This window comes from Callospermophilus lateralis, chromosome 14 (genome assembly GCF_048772815.1).
Source record: "Callospermophilus lateralis isolate mCalLat2 chromosome 14, mCalLat2.hap1, whole genome shotgun sequence".
NCBI lineage: Eukaryota > Metazoa > Chordata > Mammalia > Rodentia > Sciuridae > Callospermophilus > Callospermophilus lateralis.
The window spans coordinates 17,814,160-17,839,640 of record NC_135318.1 but is presented as its reverse complement, the minus strand read 5'-3'; the positions used below and the strand labels follow the sequence as shown (position 1 = coordinate 17,839,640).

At 40.4% G+C, this 25,481-nt stretch overlaps 1 protein-coding gene and 1 pseudogene across 1 annotated transcript; both read right to left on the bottom strand.

Moving 5' to 3' along the window:
- Window positions 1–1,870: 1,870 nt before the first annotated feature.
- On the bottom strand, window positions 1,871–2,678 carry LOC143380527 (large ribosomal subunit protein uL11 pseudogene; annotated as a pseudogene).
- Window positions 2,679–2,697: 19 nt separating this feature from the next.
- Window positions 2,698–24,742, bottom strand: Fam228b (family with sequence similarity 228 member B). The gene is given in 10 exon segments (XM_076832697.2): window positions 2,698–3,512; window positions 3,515–3,543; window positions 5,940–6,044; window positions 10,901–11,051; window positions 11,146–11,233; window positions 14,075–14,155; window positions 14,790–14,981; window positions 18,092–18,160; window positions 23,700–23,827; window positions 24,234–24,742. Coding segments are annotated over 9 exon segments (1,065 nt in total). The 5' UTR covers window positions 23,796–23,827; window positions 24,234–24,742; the 3' UTR covers window positions 2,698–3,258.
- Between the last annotated feature and the right edge of the window lie 739 nt (window positions 24,743–25,481).

Genomic DNA, 25,481 nt, shown 5'->3' with positions numbered 1-25,481 from the left:
CCCACCTAAGTAAATGGTCCCAGGTTGTGTTGGCTTGGATCCTGCCTGAAGGAGCAAATCTCTCAGAAGGAGTAGTGGGACTTCCATCAGAGGCTGAGGGGTAGCGTCATAAGCAACCAGCTGGAAAAGAAACCCTCAGATGAGAAATCTCCAGCAATAGGAGTTTTCTCTGAAGATCACTTGAAAGTGTCCTAGAGGATGCTTTAGACTAAACTAGGTATCATAACATTAGAGGTAAGAGGAGCTGGGTGAGGTGGCACATGCCTGTAATCCCAGCAACTCGGGAGGCTGAGGCAGGAGGATCACAAGTGCAAAGTCAGCCTGATCAACCGGTTTATCGGAACCCTAAGCATCTTAGCGATATCCTGTCTCTAAATAAAATATTTTTTAAAAGGGCTGGGGATGTGACTCAGTGGTTAAGCACCCCTGCATTCAATCTCTGATACCAAAACAAACAAACAAAAAACTTTAGGGGTAAGAGACTTCCTGCCCCACTACCTCTTTCCTCCCTCCCACTAGGACTCTGAAGAGACTAGAATCACAGTGGCATGATGCAGAGAGAAGAAATAAAGAGGAGGATGGGAAAGAGAGGAGATGTCCACCCCACTCTCCTGTCCTGTAGTGCCAGCCTCAGCAGCCCAGGCCAGGGAGAGAACGGAGAGAAATGAAGATCAGCATTGTTGCCGTTAGACAGAGAGGCCATCTTAACTACCTAAGGGAGACTGTCTTTGTAGCCAGAAGATTACCTTCTGAAAAAGCCCAGGACAGGAGGAAACTACCCCAAACAGAACATGCTCAGGTGGCTGGTGAAGGAAACCTGAGTGGCCTTGTAAGTATACCTGGCAAAGCCTCCTTCTATGTTGCACTGGAGGCCGGGTACCCCGAACTGAGCCCCACACAGGACTGCTCTGCTCACACTTCTCTCTTGAGTGAATAGGTCCACAGGCCACCAGGCCCCACAGGACAGAAATCTAGGAGAGGGCTGTCTTGACTCCTGCTTCCCCCCACTCACCATGTCAACAGGAAGGAGCTCTGCCAGCTTGTTCACCTCCCGCTCCCCACGACCGCCCCGAGCTCCGGCCACCATGCTCCTCTGCCTAGTCCCGGCTCCTAGCTGCTCTCCCGCTCCTATAATAGGGTGTACAGCAGCCTTATTCTTTCGCTGAAAAGGTTGTTGAGATCATATTTCTCCTTGGAGAGGCTTCCCATCCCACTCTGCCTTGTAGTCCAGCTCCCTGTCGTGGCCTGTGACCCTGGTACAGCTGGGCACCTGCCTCCCCCAGCCTGTCCCCTGCCTTTCCCTCCACACTCACTGTGTCGCAGCCTCGCTGGCCCTGGTTGTTTCCTGAACATGCCAACCGCAGTCCCATCTCAGGCAGTCTCCTGTGCCAACCCATGTGTCTGGCTCACTTCCTCAGGCTGCTGCTGCGCACGTCTCTTCAGAGAAGCCTCCCCGACTCCCCTCCTGGCCCATCCCCACCCCACACCCCTGTCCTTATTACTAACTTGCAGGATGATACAGGTGAACTTTTGGTTATCGTCTGTCTCCCCATCAAAATGCAAGTGTCGGGCTGGGGATATAGCTCAGTTGGTAGAGTGCTTGCCTCACATGCTTAAGGCCCTGGGTTCAATCCCCAACACCACAAAAAAAAAAAAAAAAAAAAAAAAAAAAAAAAAAGTTGGAAAAAAAAAAAAAATGGGCTGGGGATGTGGCTCAAGCGGTAGCGCGCTCGCTTGGCATGCGTGCGGCCAGGGTTCGATCCTCAGCACCACATACAAACAAAGATGTTGTGTCCGCCAATAACTAAAAAATAAATATTAACATTCTCTCTCTCTCTCTCCCTCTCTCACTCTCTCTTTAAAAAAAAAAAAAAATGCAAGTGTCACTGATGAGACCTTTTCTGCTTTGTGCCTCGTTAAGTCCCCAGCCCCTCCAATGCTGCCTGGCTCAAAGCAGGTCTAGGTGCATGTTAAAATTTTGAGGAAGCAAACAAACACTGGGGAGGGTACTGAAACGTGGCAGTAAAAGGAATTGACACAAAATGAAATTTTAATAAATTTTCATGAGTAAAAAAATCTGTTAGGGAGTAGGGAAATGGAGAGACAGGAAAGAAGTCAGACGGACAAATCACCACGTGAGACACAGCCTCTTCACGTTTCTCCATCTTTCTTTTTTCTTCCACAGGCGATTCTTTGTTGAAATATTGTCTTTCGCACTTCTTAACTAGCTGGGCATCCTGCTGTTGACGTCATCTATGATATCCTCAGGGCGCGGCCATCAACATTGCAGCCTACAGTCTGGCCAGCCCCCATAATCTCTTGAAGAATTCCAGAAAGTTTTCTAGCTAAAGGCAGAGCCACATCTGTTGGGCAAGTTTGATAATGTCATCCCAATTGATATTACCACTGTGTTTCATGTTTTTCCGTTTCTTTCGTCTCTCGAAGGTTCCTTGAGGACGGCTTGTCTGAACAATCAGTTTCACTGTGATTCCCAGGCCCTTCAGTCACCAGCTAGCTTGGCAATGTCACCACCAACCTTTTTGAAGACAGACCCAGGGGGCTGATCTCGGGGGCCATCAGTACACCTCAGGTTCACAAATTTGATCTTCATGGGGCTGAACCTGGGCAGCATGGCACATACCGGCTGGTGTCAGATAAATGATTAAGGGCAACCAAAGGAAGTCGCACCTTGACCTCTTCTGAGCTGCGTGCTCACTGATGAATTCTAACTAGGAGGGGAGGAGGAGGAGGAGGAGGAGGAGGAGGAGGAAGCATTTTGACTTCTCTAAAGCCACTCCAAAAAGAGGCTGTCTCCAGAAAGTTGGGACAGCTGGTGGAGAGAACTGAGGAAGAGCTCCGCCCAGTCCTGGAAGCAGTCTGGTCTGGGCAAGGTCCAGCACGTTTCACTGTGGCTCTCTTAGGAGAGCTCTGAACTCTGTGGACACCTATATTTTCTATACAGTTTACATTCGGGGGCTTTTACTTTTAAATTTTACTACTTTAATTTAGTGTTGGTCCTTTGGAAAATGTTCTGTCTTGAATAAATTAAGGGAACAAAACTTTGGCCTGGCTTGGGTTTGAGTGGCAAATAGTAGAGAACTGGTAGGAAAATAGACAGGTGGGACCTCAGGAGAGGGAGCCAGGGAAATCCCGCACAGCACAGGCCCCCCAACAGACGGCACCTCCATGTGCAGCTCTGCCAAGTTGCAGGGATGCAGCCAACAGTCTCCGTTCCTTCTGAGTACAGGACACCGCCTCTCAGTTTCTCCTGTCCCACCCCCCACTAGAGCAGGTGGTCCCTGCCTCCTCTCCTCTCGGAAGCCCACCACACCGCGAAGTTCCCCGCTGCTCAGACGGTGGTGCCTGCAATGGCTGCCCCGTGTGCTGCCCTGGCTCTCGCCCATCCTGGTCTTCATCCTTTTCTGCCTCCTGGTTGACATTTAAGGAAGAAAAATGTTCTTCGGAGTTGGCCTCTGTAGTATTTGGGTTCTTTCCCTCCTGATAAGAGAGAGTTCTTTTTCCGGAAAGGATGGCCCTTTGTTTCTGTAGGGAGGAACCGGGAAGGAAGGGATTCTCTTAACTCTCAACTCAACTGTAGCACTTAACATTTTTATTTAAGATTGAAATTGAGGGCTGGGGATGTGGCTCAAGCGGTAGCGCGCTCGCCTGGGTGCGGCCCAGGTTCGATCCTCAGCACCACATACAAACAAAGATGTTGTGTCCGCCAAAAACTAAAATATAAATATTAAAAATTCTCTCTCTCTAAAAAAAATATTAAAAAAAAAAAAGAAATTGATGGGTTCTATATGAATTTACATGATTTTATGAAAAAGAAACCCAAATAAATGGAATTACCTTACCCTAGTATTATTTGCATCTTAAGTCTCTTTGTTGCTTAATCAACTGAGCCTGGGTCCCTGGGAGTGAATGAGCCCCAGGTGCAGCTCTCCAGTCTGGGGTGATCTAACTGCCACAGACAAGCCAGCCTCTCCACCAGTGGCCCTCACTGGAACACTTCCTTCATCCACGGAAGACTCCAGTCTCCCTCCTTTTACAGATGGAATTTTACACTTGAGCCTCAATACGAACTCCCAGGTTCCCCAACAAGGTGATATTCCCCTTCTGATCTGGGTCACACTCTGCTACAAGAGGTATTTGAAAACATCTCTCTCTCTCTTTTTTTTTTTTTCCAATTGAGAGAATTTAGGATGAAGATATTGATTATCCTTAAAATCTTATCCAAACATGTTATTCTGTTTGAGACTGCAGCAGTCAGGGTACAGAGAGAGACTTATTCCTTTGGACTGTGACATACACAAGTGATTCTGAATCATTCTATCTTTTAAGGCCTTCAGCCACTGAGCAAATAGGGCTTAGTTCCAGTACTTCCTTTATCCAGCGCTGCATAAGGAACAAAGCTTCGTCACCTCAGGGACTCTGAGAAGTGCACACCAGTTAACTCCATCTCTGACATCATCCGCTTCTATTTTTTCTTTTAATTTATTTTTTTCCCGAGACAATTTATTTATTTTTTCCTGAGCAGCTGCATTGCTCAGGCTGGTCCTGAACTCTGGACCTCCAGTGCTTCTGCCTCCTCAGCCTCCGCAGAACCACTGAGAGAGCCACGGGCAAGTAGCCCTGCCAGCACCAAGCCAGCTGCCCTAAATGCCCCCAGCTGCAGCTGCCTGGCATTTACAAACCAAGTTCCAAACCTATTCAGGAAAAGGAAGGGAAACCAGGGCTGCTTACTCTGGCACTTTTTGGAACAGGGACCTGTAGGCCAACCTCCTGCCCAATGAAATGTAAGCTCATTTTTCTTCCACTTTGTTTTTTTACAGCTTTGCTGAGGTAAAATTTACATACTCCAAAAACCACCCATTTTTAAGTGTAAAGTCAATGGTTTTCAGTATTTTCACAGAGCTGTGCAGTCATGACCATGATCTAATTTTAGAACATTTCCATTGGCCCAAAACCTCATGCCTATCCACAGCGACTTCCATTCCCCGCCACTGGCAACCACTATGCACCTTCTACCTCCATAGATTTGCCTTTTCTAGGCATTTCATACGAAAACAATCACACAATATGTGGTCGTTGTGATTGGCTTCCTTTGCCAAGTCTAATGATGTTGTATCAGTACTTCTTTCCTTTTTATTGCTGAATTATATTCCATCATATGGCTACTCCTTGTTCATCCATTCATCAGTTGAACATTTGAGTTGTTTCCATTACTTTATTTTTGCTATTGTGAACAATGCTGCTATGAATGCTCACATCCTGACATTTATATGGACATAAGTTTTTATTTCTCCTAAGGAGAAAGCTATTTGTTGAATTGCTATGTCATATGGTAATCTAGTGTTTAGCATTTTGAGAAACTACCAAACTGCTTTCCAGAGTTGCTGTACTTTTTGACATTTCCTCCAGCAATGTCTAAGGGATTGCATTACTGTCAATCAGATTACTACAAGTTATGTAATTACATACAGAAATCTCTTTACTTTTAATTGCATAACTAATTAACTAAGAGGATAACTAAGAGGATCCATGTTTCATGCGGTTGTAGGCACCGCTTCTCTGCTTACGACATCTTTTCAGTCTGGATACAATACTGTAATAGTTACCATCTACCAAAACTCATCCCAAACCCCATTTATACTGTTTCAATTTAACTAAAAATCTCCTAACCTTTAACAAGAGGTACAAGAGTTCAAGCATTTCCCCCATTTCTATACTTGTTATTTATGTTATTTATTCCTTAAGCCAGAGGAAAATTGTCACCTCACCCAGACACCACGGTGGGAAGTGCCTGATGTCAGGTGGCACGAGAGCCTGGTGAGGCCTTGGCACAGACGCCAGCAATTGAAAGGATGGCAGGGTGTCGGCACAGGCAAGCATTTAAATGGAAGGAGAGCAAAGCCGAGCAATAGCAGGCTTACTTGTAAGTGACTGACTTTTCTTCTTGGTATCCCGTCAGATGAGGCACTCTTGCCGAGGGTTTCAAATCAAGACTACTAGCGTTAACATTCACTTTCACTTTTAACCTGTAACAGAAGAACATGTGTGAGGATGTTTTGAAAGCAATATTAAGTTAAATTTATGCAGAAATCATTGTTAGACACTGACTGCTTGGTATCTGCTCAAAAATACCATTACTTGAAACTGGACAAGATTAATTAAGAGTTTCTGAAATCATGATGGGGATTGATTCACTGAGGACAAAGAATCAGCCAGGCAAAATTTAAGCCACTCCCTATCCACTGGGAGCTTACACTTGGATATAAAAAGAAGTTGTAAAGATTGTCATTTACAAGGATAAACATAAAATATTTTTCCACAGAGAGAATCAAGCTTTCCATTTCCCAGTCTCCCTTGCTATGAGGTGCCAGACGGGTGCCTTAGGTTCCTCCAGTCTTGCCCTCAGAGTTGATTAGAAGGTGGTTTTTGCCCTGTGTGGGGCAACTTGATGGCATAGATAAGATACAGGGTGTGGTATGGCAATGCATAAAGTGTTTAAAGAGAGAAAGGATCCAATCAGCAAGACAGCAAAGCTGTGAGACCCTGTCAGAAATAAACAAACATGATAGGGGCAAAGAAGAAACTTTAAAAAATCAAAATTTTAATATTCAACACCATGAAGAAAGAATTAGCAAACAGGAAAATATATCCAAAGAAATTACCTAAGGTGATACAGAATATAGAAAATATATTAGGAGACAGGAAATGTAAAGCATATATTGAGAGACATATATATGAGTATTCTGAATCCAGAACCAAAATGGAAATAATGAGGAGAAAAAAGCAATATTTTACGTGATTGTTGCTACGTTGCTATGTTCCTGAACTGGTAAAACACATAAATACAGAGATCCAGGAAAAACAACATGTACCAGTCAGTTAAAGAAAAAGAAATCCATGCATAGACATCTGTAGAAAGAACACAGAACGCTAAAGACACAGCAAGTTCTTAAAAGCAATCACAGAGAAAGGACAGAAAAAAAAAAACCAGAATGGTAGCAGACTCTAAAAAACAATAGCGGGCTGGGATGTGGCTCAAGTGGTAGTGCGCTCACCTAGCATGCGTGAGGCACTGGGTTCGATTGTCAGCACCACATAAAAACAAAATAAAGAGATTGTGTCCACCTGGAACTAAAAAATAAATATATATTAAAAAACAATAGAGATCAAAAAATTATATAGCTAAAGCATTAAGAGGAAATAAATGTCAACCTAAAATTGTGTACTCAGTCAATTATCTTTAAAGAAAAATTGAATTCTAAGGCTGAACTTCAAGGATGAGGAAAATGGCCCCAGAAATGTATACAATGAAATGAGGCACATATGGATTCCTCCCTCGCTGTAGCTGCTTCCCACAACTGTGTGCTACAGAGCTTGCCTAGAATTCCTGTTAACTTCTCAGAGGACGCTTCGCCTTGGATGTACCCAAAATGGAGATAATATTTAAATTAATAAAAGTATGAAATAGAACATTGAATGATTTAAGTCTTTTTTTAATATATATATATTTTAAATTTTTAATATTTATTTTTCGGTTTTCGGCGGACACAACATCTTTGTTTGTATGTGGTGCTGAGGATCGAACCCACACTGCACGCATGCCAGGCGAGCGCCCTACCGCTCGAGCCACATCCCCAGACCCCAACTTAAGTCTTAAGAAACTAATTCCGGGCTGGGGATGTGGCTCAAGGTTCCATCCTCAACACCACATACAAACAAAGATGTGGTGTCCACCGAAGAAACTAATTCTTCCATTTGTATCCAAGATCCCACCCTTATCTCTTTTCTACTAGTTTCTATGAGGTGTCTCTCTTTATGCTTCCGTAACAACCTGTGCATATCAGTGTTATTGCATTTGCCACATTATGTTAGAATAATCTACTTAAATGTCCTCTGAATTAGATTATGGTTCTTTAAAGGCAAGTACAACTCGTACAACTGGATGCATAATTCTTTGACTGAATGAATTACTGTGCTGTTGTGGGTTGAACTGTGTTCCCCTCCAAAGATACATTCAGTTCCTAATCCCTTGTATATGTGAATGTAGTGTTATTTGGAAATCGGATCTTTGCAGATGTTATGAAGTTAAAATAAGTAACACTAGATTAGGGTGGGTCCTAACCCAATACCAGGTTTCCGTATAAAAAGCAGAAAACCTGGACACAGACTCAGAGACGATCAGGTGATGAAGGAGGCAGGGGTTGGAGAGAGAGGCTACCAGCCAGGAATGCCAAGGACTGCCAGCAACCTCGAGTAGCTAGGAGAACGGCAAGGGAGAGTCCTCCCCAGAGCCTTCAGAGAGAGCACAGCCCGGCCAACACCTTGATCTTAGACTTTTAGCCTCCAGAACTGTGAGAGAAAAATTTCTCTCGTGTTAAGCAACTTAGTTTGTGGTGTTTTATTATGGCAGCCATAGGAAACCAATACACACGATGAAAACTCAAAACTTAAGTGGCCGGGGTGTGGCCCAGTAGTTAGAGCGCGTTTGCACAGAAGCTGTTGTTATTATTACGGATCAGCCAGTGAGTACAGATTTAGTGTATGGGATTGTTAAGGAAGGGGCAGATTAGAAGAAGATGTAAGAGTAGGCATGACAGGGTTCAGTGCTGAATTAATTAAAGGAATTAGAAAAAGAGATAAAGAAGAAGCCAGGCCCAGTGGAGGACACCTGTTAATCCTAGCAACTTGGGAGGCTGAGGCAGAAGGATCACAAATTCAAGGCCACCTCAGCAATTCAGAGAGGCCTAAAGCAACATAGTGAGTCCTTGTCTGAAAATAAAAAGGGCTGAGGAGCTGGGTTGTGGCTCAGTGGTAGAGCTCAGTAGTACCTAGCATGTGTGAGGCACTAGGTTCAATCCTCAGCACCACATATAAATAAATTAAAGTACTGCATCCATCTACAACTAAAAATATTTAAAAGGGGGGTGGGTCTGGGAATGTAGCCCAGTGGTAAAGTGACTCTGGGTTCAACCCACTGTACCAAAAACCAAAAGAGATAAGGAAGAATCCTAATGTTTCCTATAATTAACAACACAAAAGAAGCAAGTTTAGGTGCATAAAATGATTAAAATGACTAGTCCCCCCTCAAGCACAAGGCAAAGCAACTTACCACTAGAGGCGTTTGAGGCCCTGTACACTAGCAGTAACAATAACCACAGCTGTATGCAAACTGATCAACTTCTGACTATATAGCCCAATTGTACACACCAATGATTGACACATTGATTTCTAGGGAAAAATATTAGTCTATACTATTCTTCCACTTCAAATATCTGGTATTCAGTCAAAAATTATAAGGCATGGGACTGGGGATGTGGCTCAAGTGGTAGCGCGCTCGCCTGGCATGCATGCGGCCCAGGTTCAATCCTCAGCACCACATACAAAGATGTTGTGTCCGCCGAAAACTAAAAAATAAATATTAAAATTAAAAAAAAATTATAAGGCATGCAAAAAAAAAAAAGTAAGATAAAATAACACATTGTCCAGAGATGAAAAAAATCAACAGAACCAGATCCATAAGTGATCCTAATCTTGGAATTATCAAGGAATTTAAAATAATTGTGATAAGTATGGTTAAAAAAAAATCTAGTGGAGGGGCTGGGGATGTGGCTCAAGCGGTAACGCGCTCACCTGACATGCACGGGGCACTGGGTTCGATCCTCAGCACCACATAAAAATAAAATAAAGATGTTGTGTCCACCGAAAACTAAAAAAAAATAAAACTAGTGGAAAAGTTAGACAACATGTATTAAACCAATGAAGAATTTCAGGAAAAGTGGAAGCTTTGTGGAATAATATAAAATGAAAATGCTAGAAATAAAAATCATGATATCAGCAATGAAGCGCTCTTTTGATGGGCTCTGCAGTAGATGGGACACAGCTGAGGAAAGTCTCAGTGAACTTAAAGATATGTCAGTAGAAATCATCTAAATAAATGCAAAGAGAAAAAATAAGAGCTATAGTAATGTGGACATTGTCAGCAGTGGTCTAACAGACATAATTAGATGATCAGAAGTAAAAAAACAAACAAACAAACAAAAAACAAATAGCAGACTGGGGCATAAAAAAAAAAAAAAAAAACTGAGGTAAGAATGTTCTAGAATCTCCCCAAAATAGACATAAAACCACAGATACAAAAATCTGAGAGGGCTAGGGGTGTAGCTCAGTGGTAGAGTGCTTACCTAGCATGCATGAGGCCATGAATTCAATCCCCAATACCAAAAAATAAAAATAAAAACTAATTTCAGAGACCCTTAGGTAAGACAGAAAGAAATAAACAAATCTAAAAAACATCATAACCTAGTTAATGAAAACCAAAGATAAAGAGAAAATCCTGACCATACCCAAGTAAATATCACAGAGAAACAAGGAATTATAGATTTTTCATTGAAAATGAAAACTTTTAAAAATAATAACTATGAGGGGTAGGGTTGTAGCTCAGTGGTAAAGCGCTTGCCTTGTATGTGTGAGGCCCTGGGTTCGATCCTCAACACCACATAAAAACAAATAAATAAAAACAAAGATATTATGTCCATCTACAACTAAAAAATATATTTAAAAAACAATAATAACTGAAAACATTTTATCACTATCTCAAGAAAAAAATTTTGCTCAGTGTGGTGGCACATGCCTATAATCCCAGTGGCTCAGGAGACTTGAGGCAGGAGGATCATGAGTTCAAAGCCAGCCTCATCAATTTAGTGAGGCTCTAAGCAACTTAGTGGGACCCAGTCTCTAAATAAAATATAAAAAAATGGCTGGGGATGTGCTCAGTGGTAAAGCGCCCCTGGGTTCAATCCCTGGTACCACCAAAAAAGAAAGAAAGAAAGAAAGAATTTTCAAAGCCTAGAATGTTCATAATTTCTATTATATCAGCCATTACCTGCTCCTTTTACAAAATTCACTTTCTATGTATCTTGTAGGCAGTTTCAGCCACTCATTTGGAGTCATAAAGTGCCTCGAATTAGAAATTATTGGGAATCTGGACTGGATCTTCTCAATTTCTTTAAATTCTTTCATTGTATATAGTTTGCCTGCAAGAAGACAAGTAATCCAAATTAGCACACTTAAATGCAACTGTCATTGCTCTTGGACTGTGAAACCACGTAAAAACTTGAAGCTGAGTACCAGTCTCACACTGAAGGAGAGTTCTTCTTTCATCATCCTTGTCACATTGTGCTTTTTTCAGAGGGTCACGAAACGGTGGGATGATAACCTACAAGAGAAGCGCTTATTTGAGGACTCGATTACAGGTCTGAGGAGTAAACGTTTTCATCTATTGTAGGTTATCCACATATGGCTCTTATACCAGAAGATTCAAGAATACAGTGTCTACACACTAATAGCAGGAACTATCTCTCTCTCTATCTATCTATCTATCTATCATCTATTTACTATCTATCATCTACCTATCTCTATAACATGTATCTATTATGTAGACCCTCTCTATATATTTAACCATTACAAAGAGATGGGGTACTGTAGTACTTCTCTTAACAAGGCCCTATAGTCAAAAAGGCAAGATTAGCTCTTGTTTCAAAGTGTGGGTTCTGTTTTCAAAACTTCTTCTTCTTTTTTTTAAAGAGAGAGAGAGAGAATTCTTAATATTTATTTTTTAGTTTTCGGCGGACACAACATCTTTGTTTGTATGTGGTGCTGAGGATCGAACCCGGGTCACACACATGCTAGGTGATAATAAAAAAATAAAAAAATAAAAAATAAAGCACGCTACTGCTTGAGCCACATCCACAGCCCCTTCAAAACTTCTTTTACATTATCATATATTCCTAAATTTTAAAATCCCTTTACTGTTCACAAAAGGAAAAAAATGTATCCACATATTTGTCTTAATCCTAGCATCCATGATCACCAACATAATTAAAAATTATGCAAAACTTTACCAAAATGCTATTCAAAATGTAAATCATCTGGGCTGGGGTTGTGGCCCAGTGGTAGAATGCTCGCCTAGCATGTGCAAGGCCCTGGGTTCAATCTTCAGCAGCACATAAAAATAAATAAATAAAATAAAGGTATCATGTCCAACTACAACTAAAAAATAAATACTAAAAAAATGTAAATCATCTGCTAACCACAATAGTAAAGCACTAGATCTATTTTAATGGCCAATGTTATCACGTGACAGTTTTATATAAGAAAACAGAATTCAGCAACTGTCACATTCATGGCTTAGAACCTAGTCTGAAATTATACTGGGTCATCTATGTATCTTTCTAGTAATAATCCTGGGATAAATAGAATGCAAAACATGACTTTTAGAGTTAAAATACACAGCGCCCAGACTGCCCTTTAAAATGGTGCTTTTACAGAAGTTATGAAGAGTGCTACTTATAAAGAGAAGACATCAACTTGCTATAAAAAGAGACAAGAGCAATACTATCATTTTAAAGTATTTTTATATCACCTAGTGATATATGCATAACAAATCAATTTTTAAACTTTAAAGAGAGAAACAACATTCTGCATAGGACTTGGCACATGCTAAGATAATAGAAAAATGGGATTCTAGTATTTGCTATAGTCTGAATGTTTGTGTCCCTTCCAAATCAAATATGTTCAAATTCACCAGTGAGAAGGGCCCTTTAGAAGGTGTTCAAGGATAGCACCTTGATCTTGCACATCCCAGTAAAGTTTTTGTATTTTGGGATAGAAGGAGGAACAAACTAAGATAGTATGAAAAAGATATAGTTTAAAATCTCAATATCTGTGTTCCTAGTAAGTGTGTCTAAAACTCTAGTTCTTAAATTCTCAGTTTAATTTTCACCTATAAAATAGGGACTGTGGTATGCATGCACAGACACACAAATTTTTTTTAAAAAGATCTAGAATTCCAGAACAAATGTCAGCAGCTTAAAAATGTCTATGACCCAAAGAAGTTTTGGGGAAAATTTTATTTTGTTTAATAATATCCACCATTAGCCAAATGGTGGAGAAACGGACTCTACTGGGAGTGTAGGTTACACAGCCTATCTGGAGGACTGTCCAGCAGTATGAATCAAAATCATGCACATCCTTGAACTCAGCAATTCTACTTCTAGCAACTTGGCCGTGGGGAAAACAACAAGAAATATCAGGCTACAGAGATGTGCATCATAAGTCATTTATGACAGCAATACTCAAAAACAATCTACATGTTCAAATGGGGAATCTGCTGAAAGGAGGCTGTATGGTAAGTACATGATTAGAAACACATTTACACTCTGCTGTTTGCTGTGGAGTAACTTTGACACATAACCTATCTGTGCTTTGCTTTTGTCATCTGTGAATTACCTTATACAGTGGGAGATATTGAGAAAAAAAATTCTAAGGCTTGGTTAAGGCTTCAGCGTAAGTTAGCTGCTATTAATAATAGAATATTGTGCAATGATTAAAGTTATGGGTTTGTATTTATTGACAGAGAAGCAATCCATAAATTGTTGCTGTGACAGCATATTGTAAGATCAAATGTATGACATAGTCCCATTCTTTACTTATTTACTTAAAAAAGTTTCTTTTTTTCTTGATATTGGGAATTGAACATAAGGGCACTTAATCACTGAGCCATATCCCCAGCCCTTTTTTGTATTTTATTTAGAGACAGTATTTTGCATTTTATTTAGAGTATTTTTGTATTTTATACATATATGTGTTTGTATGTGTGTGTGTATGCACATAAATATAGAAAGTCTAGAAGGATATACAGAAAAATGTTCATGAGTTAACTCTGGGTAATGGAATTATGACTGTTTTTTATTTTCTGCATTTGAAAAATCAATATTCTCATTGATCTATCGTGAAAATGGATTACTTGTGTATCAAATTTAAAAGTCTATGGAATTTTTAAGCATTACCTATTACCCAATTATTATACAATATTTTCAAATTTTACAAAGTTTTAATTTACTTTGGCCTTTGGGATTTTTCTTAAGATACAGAGATGAAAAACTATTCTTAAACTCTTACTGCATTTTTAAGAATCATTAAAGGACAAGTTATATAGTAGGGCCACTCAAAATAACCAGACACATACCATCAATACTAAAATGAGAAATTTACCTACTTTCATGAAATTGGGGTCTTCTTTGCTCATACAAAAAGGATCATATTCTTTTGGATCATAATGTTGTATAAATGCATTTCCCTATATGATGGAAATAAAACCACATGTAAGAATAAAAGGTACACAATTAGTTTTGAGCATGGCAGGACTAGAGTCAAACACAGTTTCATTCTTGTGCTTCAAAGTGGCATCATCAATGACAAATACAATAAGAAAGAGAAGACTAAATTGGAAATTAAATTTAATTTATTCCAGTAGTAAATACATATAATAGTGATGAAAGGAATCTAGTTAAAATTTGTAAGATTTTAATGAAGACTGTTGGAACACCAAAAGATTTGGAAATTTGTTTATAACTAACATCTGCAATCTTTTAAAAATGCAAAAAGAACAGAAATATTTAAAAACTTTTCAACTAATCAAGTTTCAGAGCAAATGAAAAATATATCCTAAACCTAGAGTCCAAGTTTTTTAAATTGGCAAATAAAATAAACAATTTCAAAATGGTTCCCTTGTACACAGTTAAATCTGGGCCTCAACCTCCTCCTCCATTCTTTCCCATGTCCTGGAGGTAGGAATGTTTTCTGCTGTCACAGGTATGTGTTGCACATACATAAGAGGAGAGGGAGCAGACTGCATGACTAGACAGTAAGCAAACAAAGACAATCATAATGTTTAAACTCAATGAAAAAAGCATCAAATGATCTCTTGGTACCTTTTTATTTACGTAGTTCAGAAAACTATCTAATTCCTCTTGTCTCCTTTTTTTAATCTTCTTATGTGAACAAACTTTGTCTATAATTTTCTTCTGGAGAGGATCTGCCACATGGTCAACCCATCTTTTATACAACATCTCTTTTCTTCTCATATTTAATAAGTCATGATGTTGTAAATACTTATCAAATTCCTAGTCAGCAGGGATAGAAAAGACAAATATATTATCATCCTAAAGCTTTCATGTTCTAAGAATTTCTAAAATTTCATAAATCTCAATTATTCCTGAAAATGACCCACAAATGCTTTCATTAAATCAAATACCTATTTGGCTCTGTTTGATGCATACTGTGCTGAAAACAAGGAGTACAGGAATAACTGAGAGGACATGTCTGCTCTCCTTGGGGAGACAGACTAAACAACCCCAACAGCAGAGGAGGACAGGGTAAAGAACATGTGTACATTTAGAATGTCTACACATATGGGCCCTACAGTAATTGAAGAAGACATAGAAGAGAAAAAAACCATTTTCTGGAGTCAAAAAATTCCTATTTTGGTGTTTCCTCAAAAAAATTAAACAGAATTACTATACAGCCTAGCAATTCTATTTCTTATGTCACCAGACAGGGTTTTATGAAGGTCCCTCTTAGGGGCAGTGGGACCTCAACTCAGCCCAGGGAGGTTCTTGAAATGAATTTCAGGACAAATTCCAAAACAAAGCATAAGCAAAGACATCTCAGCAAAGACTGCAAAGCAAAGCAGGGTGTGGATGCCCCTCACCTCTCAGAGAAGAAAAGTGACACACCCTGGGATGGGCCGCCCTCTAACAAGACATGTGATTTTCCTGAGAAGAAAAGCGCAGGTTCCCGGGTAAGCATTTGTGAGGATCAAATCCATGTCCATCGTTTGCTATCTGGGGTTCAGACCTTGGTTAAGCAGTCTAGCCATTAAATCAGTTGTGGGCACATTGTGCAGGTCTTTGAATCTGGAGCCATCTAAATGGGTTTTGTTTTTGTTCTAGTTGATCTGGTACAAGCACATGCAGGAGGTTTTGCATCTAACTAAAGAGACAAGCATGGCTGGTCATGATTGTAGATCTGGATCTCCCATCAAGTAAGGGTGCCCCCACTTCTCTCTCTCTCTCTCTCTCTCTCAGCCCACTCTCTCATTTAGCTATATACTCAAAAGAATTAAAAACAGGATTTAATTAGATATTTGCATACCAGGATTCATTGCCACATTCACAGTTACCAAAAGGTGGTAAGAACCCAAGTGCCAATCAAAAAAATGAATGGATAAATAAAATGTGACATACACATACAAGGGAATATTATTCAAGCATAAAAAGGGATAAATTCTTGGGCTGGGGATGTGGCTCAAGTGGTAGCATGCTCGCCTGGCATGCGCTGGGCGCTGGGTTCAATCCTCAGCACCACATACAAATAAAATAAAGATGTTGTGTCCACCAAAAACTATATTAAAAAGTTATTTCTCTCTCTCTCTAAAAAAAAACAAAAAAACGCGGGGGGGGGGGTAAATTCTGGTATAAGCTACAACATGGCTGAACCTTGAAAATAGCATGCCAAAGTGAAATAAGCCAAAGAAGGACAAATACTGCAGGATTTCACATGTAAAATATTTGGAATAGGCAAAAATTGTGGAGCTGGGCATGGTGGCACTTGCCTGTTGGGAGGCTGAGCCAAGAGGATTAAATCAAGGCCAGCCTCAGCAAGTTAGTAAGCCCCTAAGCAACTTAGTGAAACCCTGTCTTAAAATAAAAAATAAAAAAGGGCTGGGGAATATAGCTCAGTGGTAAAGTGCCCCTGGGTTCAATCTGTTTTGTAGAAACAGAAAGTAGATTAGTGGTTACCAGGGGCTTTGGGAGAGGTAAAAATAAGTAGTTAACTGCTTATTGAGTACAGTATTTCAGTTTAGGGGTACCAAAAGGATTTGGAAATAGCGATGATGATTGCAGAATTATTGTGAACATATTTAAAACTGATGGTACACTTAAAAGTTGTAAAATGGCAAATTTTATGCAGTACATATTTTGCCACAATAAAAAAAAGTGATCTACTTTAAAAAAAAAAAGATTTTCAAAGTGAGAGACATTTGGCCTGGGCCTTAAAAAATATAAAATTATTTGATTATGCGAGAATAAAAAAGAATGGCAGAGAATGAGGAAGGAGAATATTCTATGAGGAAAGAGAAAAGAGTAAATGCAAAAGTGTATTAGAACCTGGTCCAAAGAGCAGGTAATTTGTAAAGAAGATGCCTAATTAGACCATAAACTAAACATTCTCACTAAAACTTCTCATCTACCTTTCATGTAACAAATGAAATTATGTGATTGGTAGCATCATCATGAAATCAAAATGAAAAAAAATATTAGGAACCCTGAGATGTTCTCTGGGTCTAATACTCTTCAGTTATTCCCAGTGATAATTTCTTTTTTTTTTTTTTTTAAGAGAGAGTGAGAGAGGGAGAGAGAGAGAGAGAATTTTAATATTTATTTTTTAGTGTTCGGTGGACACAACATCTCTGTTTGTATGTGGTGCTGAGGATCGAACCCGGGCCGCACGCATGGCAGGCGAGCGCACTACCGCTTGAGCCACATCCCCAGCCCCAATTTCTTTTCTTTTTAAAGAATATGAAAGAAAATTCTTGTGTGTGTGCGTTACTGCAATTGAACCCACGGGTGTTTTGCCAGTGAGTGACATCCTCAGCCCTTCTCATTTTTTATTTTGAGACAGGGTCTCACTAAATTGCTGAGGGTCTTACTATGTTGCTAAGGTTGGACTCAAAATGGCGATCCTCTTGCCTCCAGTCTCCTGAGTCAATGGGATTAAAAGCTTGTGCCACCATGCTTGTCTAAAGAAAATTCTTAAAAATAGATTGACAGTTTTATTATACTTTGCATGGATGTTCTGTTAAGCTCATCCTGCTACAGTTAAATCCAGTGCTCACCCATGCATATCTGAGTAATAATTAATAATTAACCAGGTGTTCTGATCACACTCTAAAAAATAGGTGATTCACAGTGACTCAGTAGAATCCTTATAAAATGAAGGAACAAGTGAGTAGGCAGATATTCTTCAGATGTATCTATTGAAGGAATCCCCCCCACCTTGTAGGAAGAAAGAAATTCTATAAGAAACCCTCCCAGGATCCCTTAAAGTTAATCCCAGTGCTAAAGAATGTTTTAAATTCTATTTTCTAAAATTCTTTACAGGGTACATTACATTGAAAGTGAAAAAAAAGTTTAATTTGTTCATTGACATGAGTTTTGTAGCCAGTTCTTACCTTAATTATATACTTTTCTCTACATAAGATAGATTGAATAGCTGCATCAATATCTTCTTTAGCTAAGGCCTAAAAGAACAGAATGAAATTTTGAATATCAACTCTTGAAAAATTAAATTACTGGTACTATCTGAACTCATTGTCAGACATATGCGTGAAAGGTTCTAATTTTGAAGAAGAAAGTTCGGTTTTTCCATTTCTCTCTTTTTTTTTCCTTTTTCCACATTTTTTATTAGTACATTACAGATATATATAATGATGGGATTTGTTGTTACATAGTCATACCAGTTTTTCTATTTCAAATCATATCTCCAAGTCCCTTTTTAAAGAGTATTTTAATCTTTCTGCTCTTGATTAGAGCTTATTCTAAGGGAATAAATAAACTCAGCTCTCAGGCATTTTGAGTCCCATAACAGTAAAATGTCTTGCCTAGAGTCACAAAGTAGTTAGAATCCATTTTTTTTTTCACATCGAATAAAATGTTTTTCCTTTATGGTTTAAAATACACACAAACAGCTTCTATCAACTAGATAAGACAGACTGGTCTTCCAGCTTTAAGTTTTACAGAACCATCTAAGAATTTGTCAACAGTCTCATAAAATGCTTAGTGCCACCTAAGACAAGTGCTATACCTATAAGAAATACCACTAGTGTAAGATAATAAAAGGTCTTAGAAGTTCTATTCAGTCCCCTATTCTTCTTTCTGTTCTTCCATGGTGAACTCACCCACTAATTTTGTTTTTCAAAATTGCTTAAATATAAGCTAAAATAGAAAAACTATTCATAAAATAAATCAAGGAAGAGTTATATTTTTATCCATTAACTTACACCTATTCATGAAATGTGAAATCATATCAAATGGGTCATTGGATCTTCTCAAAAAGAAAAAAAATATCTTATTGAAACAAAAAGAAACTTGCTATCAATCAAGGTCTTCTTTCATTCTTTCAACTAATTTTTCCATGACAACAAATTATCTGAACTTTTATCAGACAGTAAGGATATAAATATAATTAAAATAAATTAATTTATCATTAGTAAAGACTCTTTAGCTATCAAGTAAATATTAATAATAATTAATATTTTGTACACAATGCATATTTTCAGATTTTAAAGCAACGTAATCTTTAGGGACTTGTTCATAACAACGTTAACTTTTCCATTTTCATAACAAATCTTCCACAATTAAATATTTGCCATAAAATACAAAAGTTAAATCGTCTCATAATCACATAAATATAAAATATTCTCAGGGCTGGTGCATGTTCTACATGCATGTTCTCAGCATGTACAAAGCCCTGAGTTCAAGCTACAGCACCACAAGTTAAAAAGAAAGAAGTCAGGCAAGGTGACACATGCTTGCAATCCCAGTGACTTGGGAGGCTGAGGCAGGAGGATCACAAGTTCAAAGACAGCCTCAGCAAGTTAGCTCGAGACCTTAAGCAACTTAGAGAGACATTTCTCAAAAAAATTAACAGGATTAGGGTATACATCAATGGTAAAGCACCCTTGGGTTCAATCCCCAGTACCAAAACAAAAAGAAAGAAAATATTCTCAGGTTAACTGGTGGTGGAAATAATTCTGTTCCACTACTTTTTATTTCCAGAACAGATGAGTAAAATTTCATAATCAAAGAACTATCTTTTCTAATTAACCCCAAAGAAGTTAAAGTTCATAGGAGTTTCCTAGAAGCCTAGAAAATCTTGAGCTAAACCACAGCTTAAATTCAAGTGTGTCTGGGCTGGGGTTGTAGCTCAGAGGTAGAACACTTGCCTACCATGCATGAGGCACTGATTTCAATCCTCAGCACCACATAAAAATAAAATAAAGATATTTTATAGCTAAAAATAAATATTTAAAAAAATTCAAATGTGTCTAATTCAAAATTCATTCTTTCATCTTTTTGCCTAATAGAATTACTATTTCTGTCGAATCTGTTGTCCTCGACTATGATGGGGGCTGAACCAACATTCTAACTCCAGCCAAAAATAAGAAAAAGACATTGAAGACACTGAAAAGTGACCAAAGGCAGGGCCAATGGAAGGTAGTGAACACTTGGAAATAGACAACAGCCCTGGATGAACTTTCAGGTTTTTGTGGACTTTTGCCTGAGAACAGCGATCAATCAGAGCTAAAGGAGGTAGCTAAAACTCAGAAAGAAACACATACACTGGTTCAGGATTAAGAAGACATAGTTGAGGGACTGAGGATGTGGCTCAAGCGGTAGCACGCTCGCCTGGCATGCCTGTGGCCCAGGTTCGATCCTCAGCACCACATACAGAACAAAGATGTTGTATCCACAGATAACTAAAAAATAAATATTAAAAATTCTCTCTCTCTCTCTCTCTCTCTCTCTCTCTCTCTCTCTCTCCTCTCTCACTCTCTCTTAAAAAAAAAAAAAAAAAAAAAAAAAAGGAGACATAGTTGAAGGCAACCATGGGAGCTGGGAGGTGAGAGGAGAAATACCTAAAAGAAAAGAGCCACAAATTCTTCAAATGAATTCTGGCCAAATCTCTAGCAGAGTCTTTTTTGGAGGGCAGAGGGAGGTCCCAGGGATTGAACTCAGGGGTACGGACCACTGAGCCAAATCCCCAGCCATATATATAAATTTTATTTAGAGACAGGGTCTCACTGAGTTGCTTAGCACCTCGAGATTGCTGAGGCTGGCTTTGAACTCGGGATCTTCCTATCTTGGCCTCCCAAGCTGCTGGGATTATAGGCATGAGCCACCCTGTCTGGCTTCTAGCAGAGTCTTGATCTATATACCCACAAGGGCAAACTCCATGCAGCCCACCTAAAGGTAAAAAAGGACTAAACAGTAACTTTATTCGCTACTAACGAAGGAAAGACAAAGTTTGGAGTTAAGTTCAGCTAAATTAACTGCCTGCTTAAAAAAAAAAAAAAAAGTTCAATATTCTTCAGAGGACTAACTATAACAGAATCCAGATCCTCTATGATGTATCACTTATAATATCTAAAATAGAATTGAGAATTGTGAACACACAAAGAAAGAGGAAAGAGGCAATCAATGGAGAACAATTCTGAGATGGCCAATACATTAGAATTAGGAGACAAGGATTTTAGGACAGCTATTATAACTACGCTTAAAAACTTAAGGAGGGCTGGGATTGCAGCTCAGTGGTAGAGCACTTGCTTAGCACGTTTGAGGCACTGGGTTTGATTCTCAGCATCACATAAAAATAAATAAATGAAATAAAGGTATTGTGTCCATCTACAACCAATAATATTTAAAAAAAGAACTGAAAGGAAATATGCCCACAGTCAATGAATAGAAAATCTTATCAGAGAAACAGAATTGAAAAAAAAAAAACTATGTAGGAAAATTCAATTCTTAAATTTAGACAAACAAATCTGAGTGGATTTAACAGCACATTGGAGATGACATAAAAAGAGTCAGTGAAGGGGCTGGGGATGTGGCTCAAGTGGTAGCGCACTCGCCTGGCATGCGTGCGGCCCGGGTTCGATTCTCAGCACCACGTACAAACAAAGATGTTGTGTCCGCCGAGAACTAAAAAATAAATATTAAAAGTTTCTCTCTCTCTAAAAAAAAAAAAAAAAAAAAAGAGTCAGTGAACTTGAAGACACAGTATTAAAAACAATTCAGTCTTGTGGGGCTTGTGTTGTGGCTCAGTGGTTGAGCCCTTGCCTAGCATGTTCGAGGTGCTGGGTTTGATCCTCAGCACCACATATAAATAAACAAATAAAATAAAGGTATTGTGACCAACTACAACTAAAAAAAATTTAAAAAGAAAAACAATTCAGTCTAAAAAAAGTGAGAAAAAATTGGAACATAATTAACAGAGCTGTAGTTGCCTATTAAACAATGTTGAAAGAGTTAACAAATGGGTGATCAGATTTGCAAAAGTAAGGAGTTAAAAAAAATGGAACATCTGAAGAGAAAAATGGCTGGATAAGAACTTCCACCTTCAGACATAAGAGTAACAAGGAATAAATGTACCCTCCCACCCAAAATAACTAAAAAATATTAAATGAAATGGTCATTTTTAAGATATTGAACACCAGCCAATGAAGGATAGAGGCCCCTAAAAAGCAAAAACCAAAGAGCCCATCTGTCTCCTAAACTGAGACGGATCTAGGAGTCTGGGGGAAGCCCAGGAAGATAGTTCATAAAGTAGGGTACATTGGAAGACAAGCCACAAAAAGGCTCTGGAGATCTGCAAAAAATCAGAGCTAAAGAAGGCCCCCCTGAGCCTTCAGATGAGTTTAACCCTATAAGCATGTGGGAAACCACCTAAAGAAACACTGGGGTTGGGGTGGACAGTGCTGAAAGAATTAGATAACCAATCCTAAGAGGTCACATAGACCCAGGGGTACTTCTTTTAACATCAGCCAGAGTGCTAAACCGCATAGTTCACAGATCAAATCAAATATCAGTTAGAATACAAAAAACTGAAACTATCAGATATTACTACTGGGAATGTAAAGTAATTAATGACTTTGGAAATCAATTTGACCCATTATAAAAAGTTAATTTCCTTTACCATATGACCCAGTCATTCCTCGTCTAGATATCTACTCAAGAGAAATGAAAGCATGTGTCTATAAAACAATATGTGTGTGAGTGCTCACAACAGTTTTATTTATAAAAGCCAAAGATGAAACAACCCAAATGTCCATCAATACAGTGGACAAATTGGGATATACCCATCCAATGAGATAACATTCAGCAAAAAGAGAAATCAAACATTGGTGAACTACAAAATAATTATGATGAGTGAAACAAGCCTGAGAAAAAGACTACATACTGTAAGATTCCATTTGCATTAAAAATGTAAATGCAAGGGCTGGGGTTGTGGCTCAGTGTCAGAGTGCTTGCCTGGCATGTGTGAGGCACTATGTTCAATCCTCGGCACCACATAAAAAGAAAATAAAGGTATTGAGTTCACTACAACTAAAATATATATATTTTTAAAATGTAAATGTAAATTAAATTATAGTGACAGAAAGCAAAGCAGTGTTGCAAGGGGTGAAGAGGTGGATTACAAAAGGACAGAGGGAGATACACACACACACACACACACATACATGTATCTCCAAACCCCAAAATGTATACTTCAAATATATGCAGTTTATTGTGTCAATCATACCTTAGTAAAATTGTTTAAAAAAAGAAATTAAAACATATCGAAATTTGGGTAAAGCAGTACTTCAAGAACTTACAGCTTTGTTGAGTTAAAAAAAAAAAGTTGCTGGGTGCAACAGCGCAAGCCTGCTCCGGAGGCTGAGGCAGGAGGATTGAAAGTTCAAGCCAGCCTCAGCAACGGGCAAGGCTGATAAACAACTCAGTGAGACCCTGCCTCTATATAAAATACAAAATAGGGCTGGGGATGTGGTTCAGTGGTCAAGTGACCCTGAGTTCAATCCCTGGTACGCCCCCGCCCCCCCAAAAAAAAGAGAGAGAGAGATAGGTCAACGACCTATGTAATTCCACCTTAAGAGGCTAAAAAGTGAAAAAGCAAATATAAAGCAAAGGGACTATTAAAGAGAAACAGAAAGCAACAGAAAAAATAACATGTAGCATAAGCCATCGCCTACTGCATCCACCCACCTAAGAACCTCAATATACCTCCGTGAAGGCAAGCTGTGGTTCCAACCATTCTTTTGAGCTCTTGACTCTGGGAAGTGTGGCAGTTACCAGATCATGGCCGCCTACGTTTTTCATTGTGGTCACGAGTAACAGAGACCCTAGAAAAACTAAAAGTCATTTAGTAATTAAAATTCACAGACATCATCTTTTCTGTTTAACAACCAATACTTTTGACTTTGAGCGGATGTGAAATGGGGTTTGAACACTAGCCAGCCACATTTTTCCTAACAAGAGGCTTCCCCACAAGGTGTGATTTTTTTGTTTTAGACAAGGTCTCGCTAGGTCGCTTTGCTGAGGCTGGCCTCCAACTTCCAATTCTCCCGCCTCGGCCTCGCGAGCCGCTGGGCCGCGCACGGCCCCCGCAGGCTTTTGACGGCGTCTCCAGAGCCAGACGTTTTGCAGCAGGTGTGACTCTGAACTAACGCCCAACCTCTACTACTACAAGGTACCCCCCAAACCAGCCAGCTGGCAACAGCCTGGCCTCGAGGAGTCCGGTGTGCAGCGGTTCTCTACCTTTTGTAGCCTTGTGTGGGCGAACTGCACCTTTCAGGCTGCCGGAGCGCAGGCCGGGCTGCTTAGAGAAGGGAAGCTGGGGCTTTCGGGCAAAATCTGCGAGTCCTCAAACTCTGAGAGACCACAGCCTCCCCAGGGCCTGTGTCTGCGGCAGAGGCTGTCGGTGGGCGCACGGGCAGATCTAGGCGCCCACTCCGGCACCTGGGGCGCGGGGCGCGTGCGGCCTCCCCCAGCCCTGGGCTCCGCGCCCTCGGCGTGCACCGGGCCACTTGGCTGTGCTGCACCACGCTGGGCCCAAGGCCCGAGAGCCGCCCGCCCAGGCCTGCGGCCTCAGCCCGAGCGCGCGCTTTGGAACGCACGAACGTTCGCGTCCAGTGTCCCCGCGCCGCAGCCCCGCGCGCCCCCTCCGCCGCGGAGGACGCCACCAGGCTGCGCTGGGGACGCCAGGCGGGCGGAGGACTGCGAGACCCGGAGCCGCGCGCCGGTCGCGGTTCGGCGGACTGGCCGTAGTCCGTGCTCCTCGGTGACAGGCGGCCGTCACAGCCAATCCCGCCGCCTTCGCCCGCGGCGGTTGACCTGCCCGTCCGCGCCACGCCCGCCGTCTCTGTACCCAGGCGTCCGCTCCCTCAAGTCCTCGGTGCCTTGCGTGCGTCTCGGGGCCATCGGGGCTGGAGATTAGTCGCCCGCACCCCGCTCCCTGTCCGGCTCCGACACCCCGCAGCCCCGTGACCAAACTACTGCAAGGGAGCGGTGGGGAAGAGGCGTCTGCCCTCTGTATCCCCGCGGTGGATGAGTTGTGCTGCTGAGCACAGTCCAAGATGTTGGGTCTTGGGCGGGAAATGTTGGTTTAAGGGACTTTAATGTTGATTTAAGGGACTCCCTTTTTACTCCCGGGGGTGTTGATCAGTGTCTATCCTTGGCGCAGGTGCTGGTCAGCGGGAAGGGAATGTGAGGATTCGTAACCAGCATATCTCATTTAGCTCCGTAGTTCTCCGTTCTGGCGGGTTTGGGGTTTGGGGGTGCCACCATGTTCAGTTTGCTTTTAAATCCCAGGTGATTTTCAAGCAAACATAACTGGAAAGCTCTGATGCTATGCGATTTTCCAAACAGCCTCATAACCCACTCTGTGTGAACAGTGATTTTCTATGGTTCTGTTTTCTTCCTTGAGGGGTGGACACTGGATGATGGGCCACCATTTCCACTCTTCATTTTTTTCAAAGTACCCACGCTGATATTAAAACTGTAGGA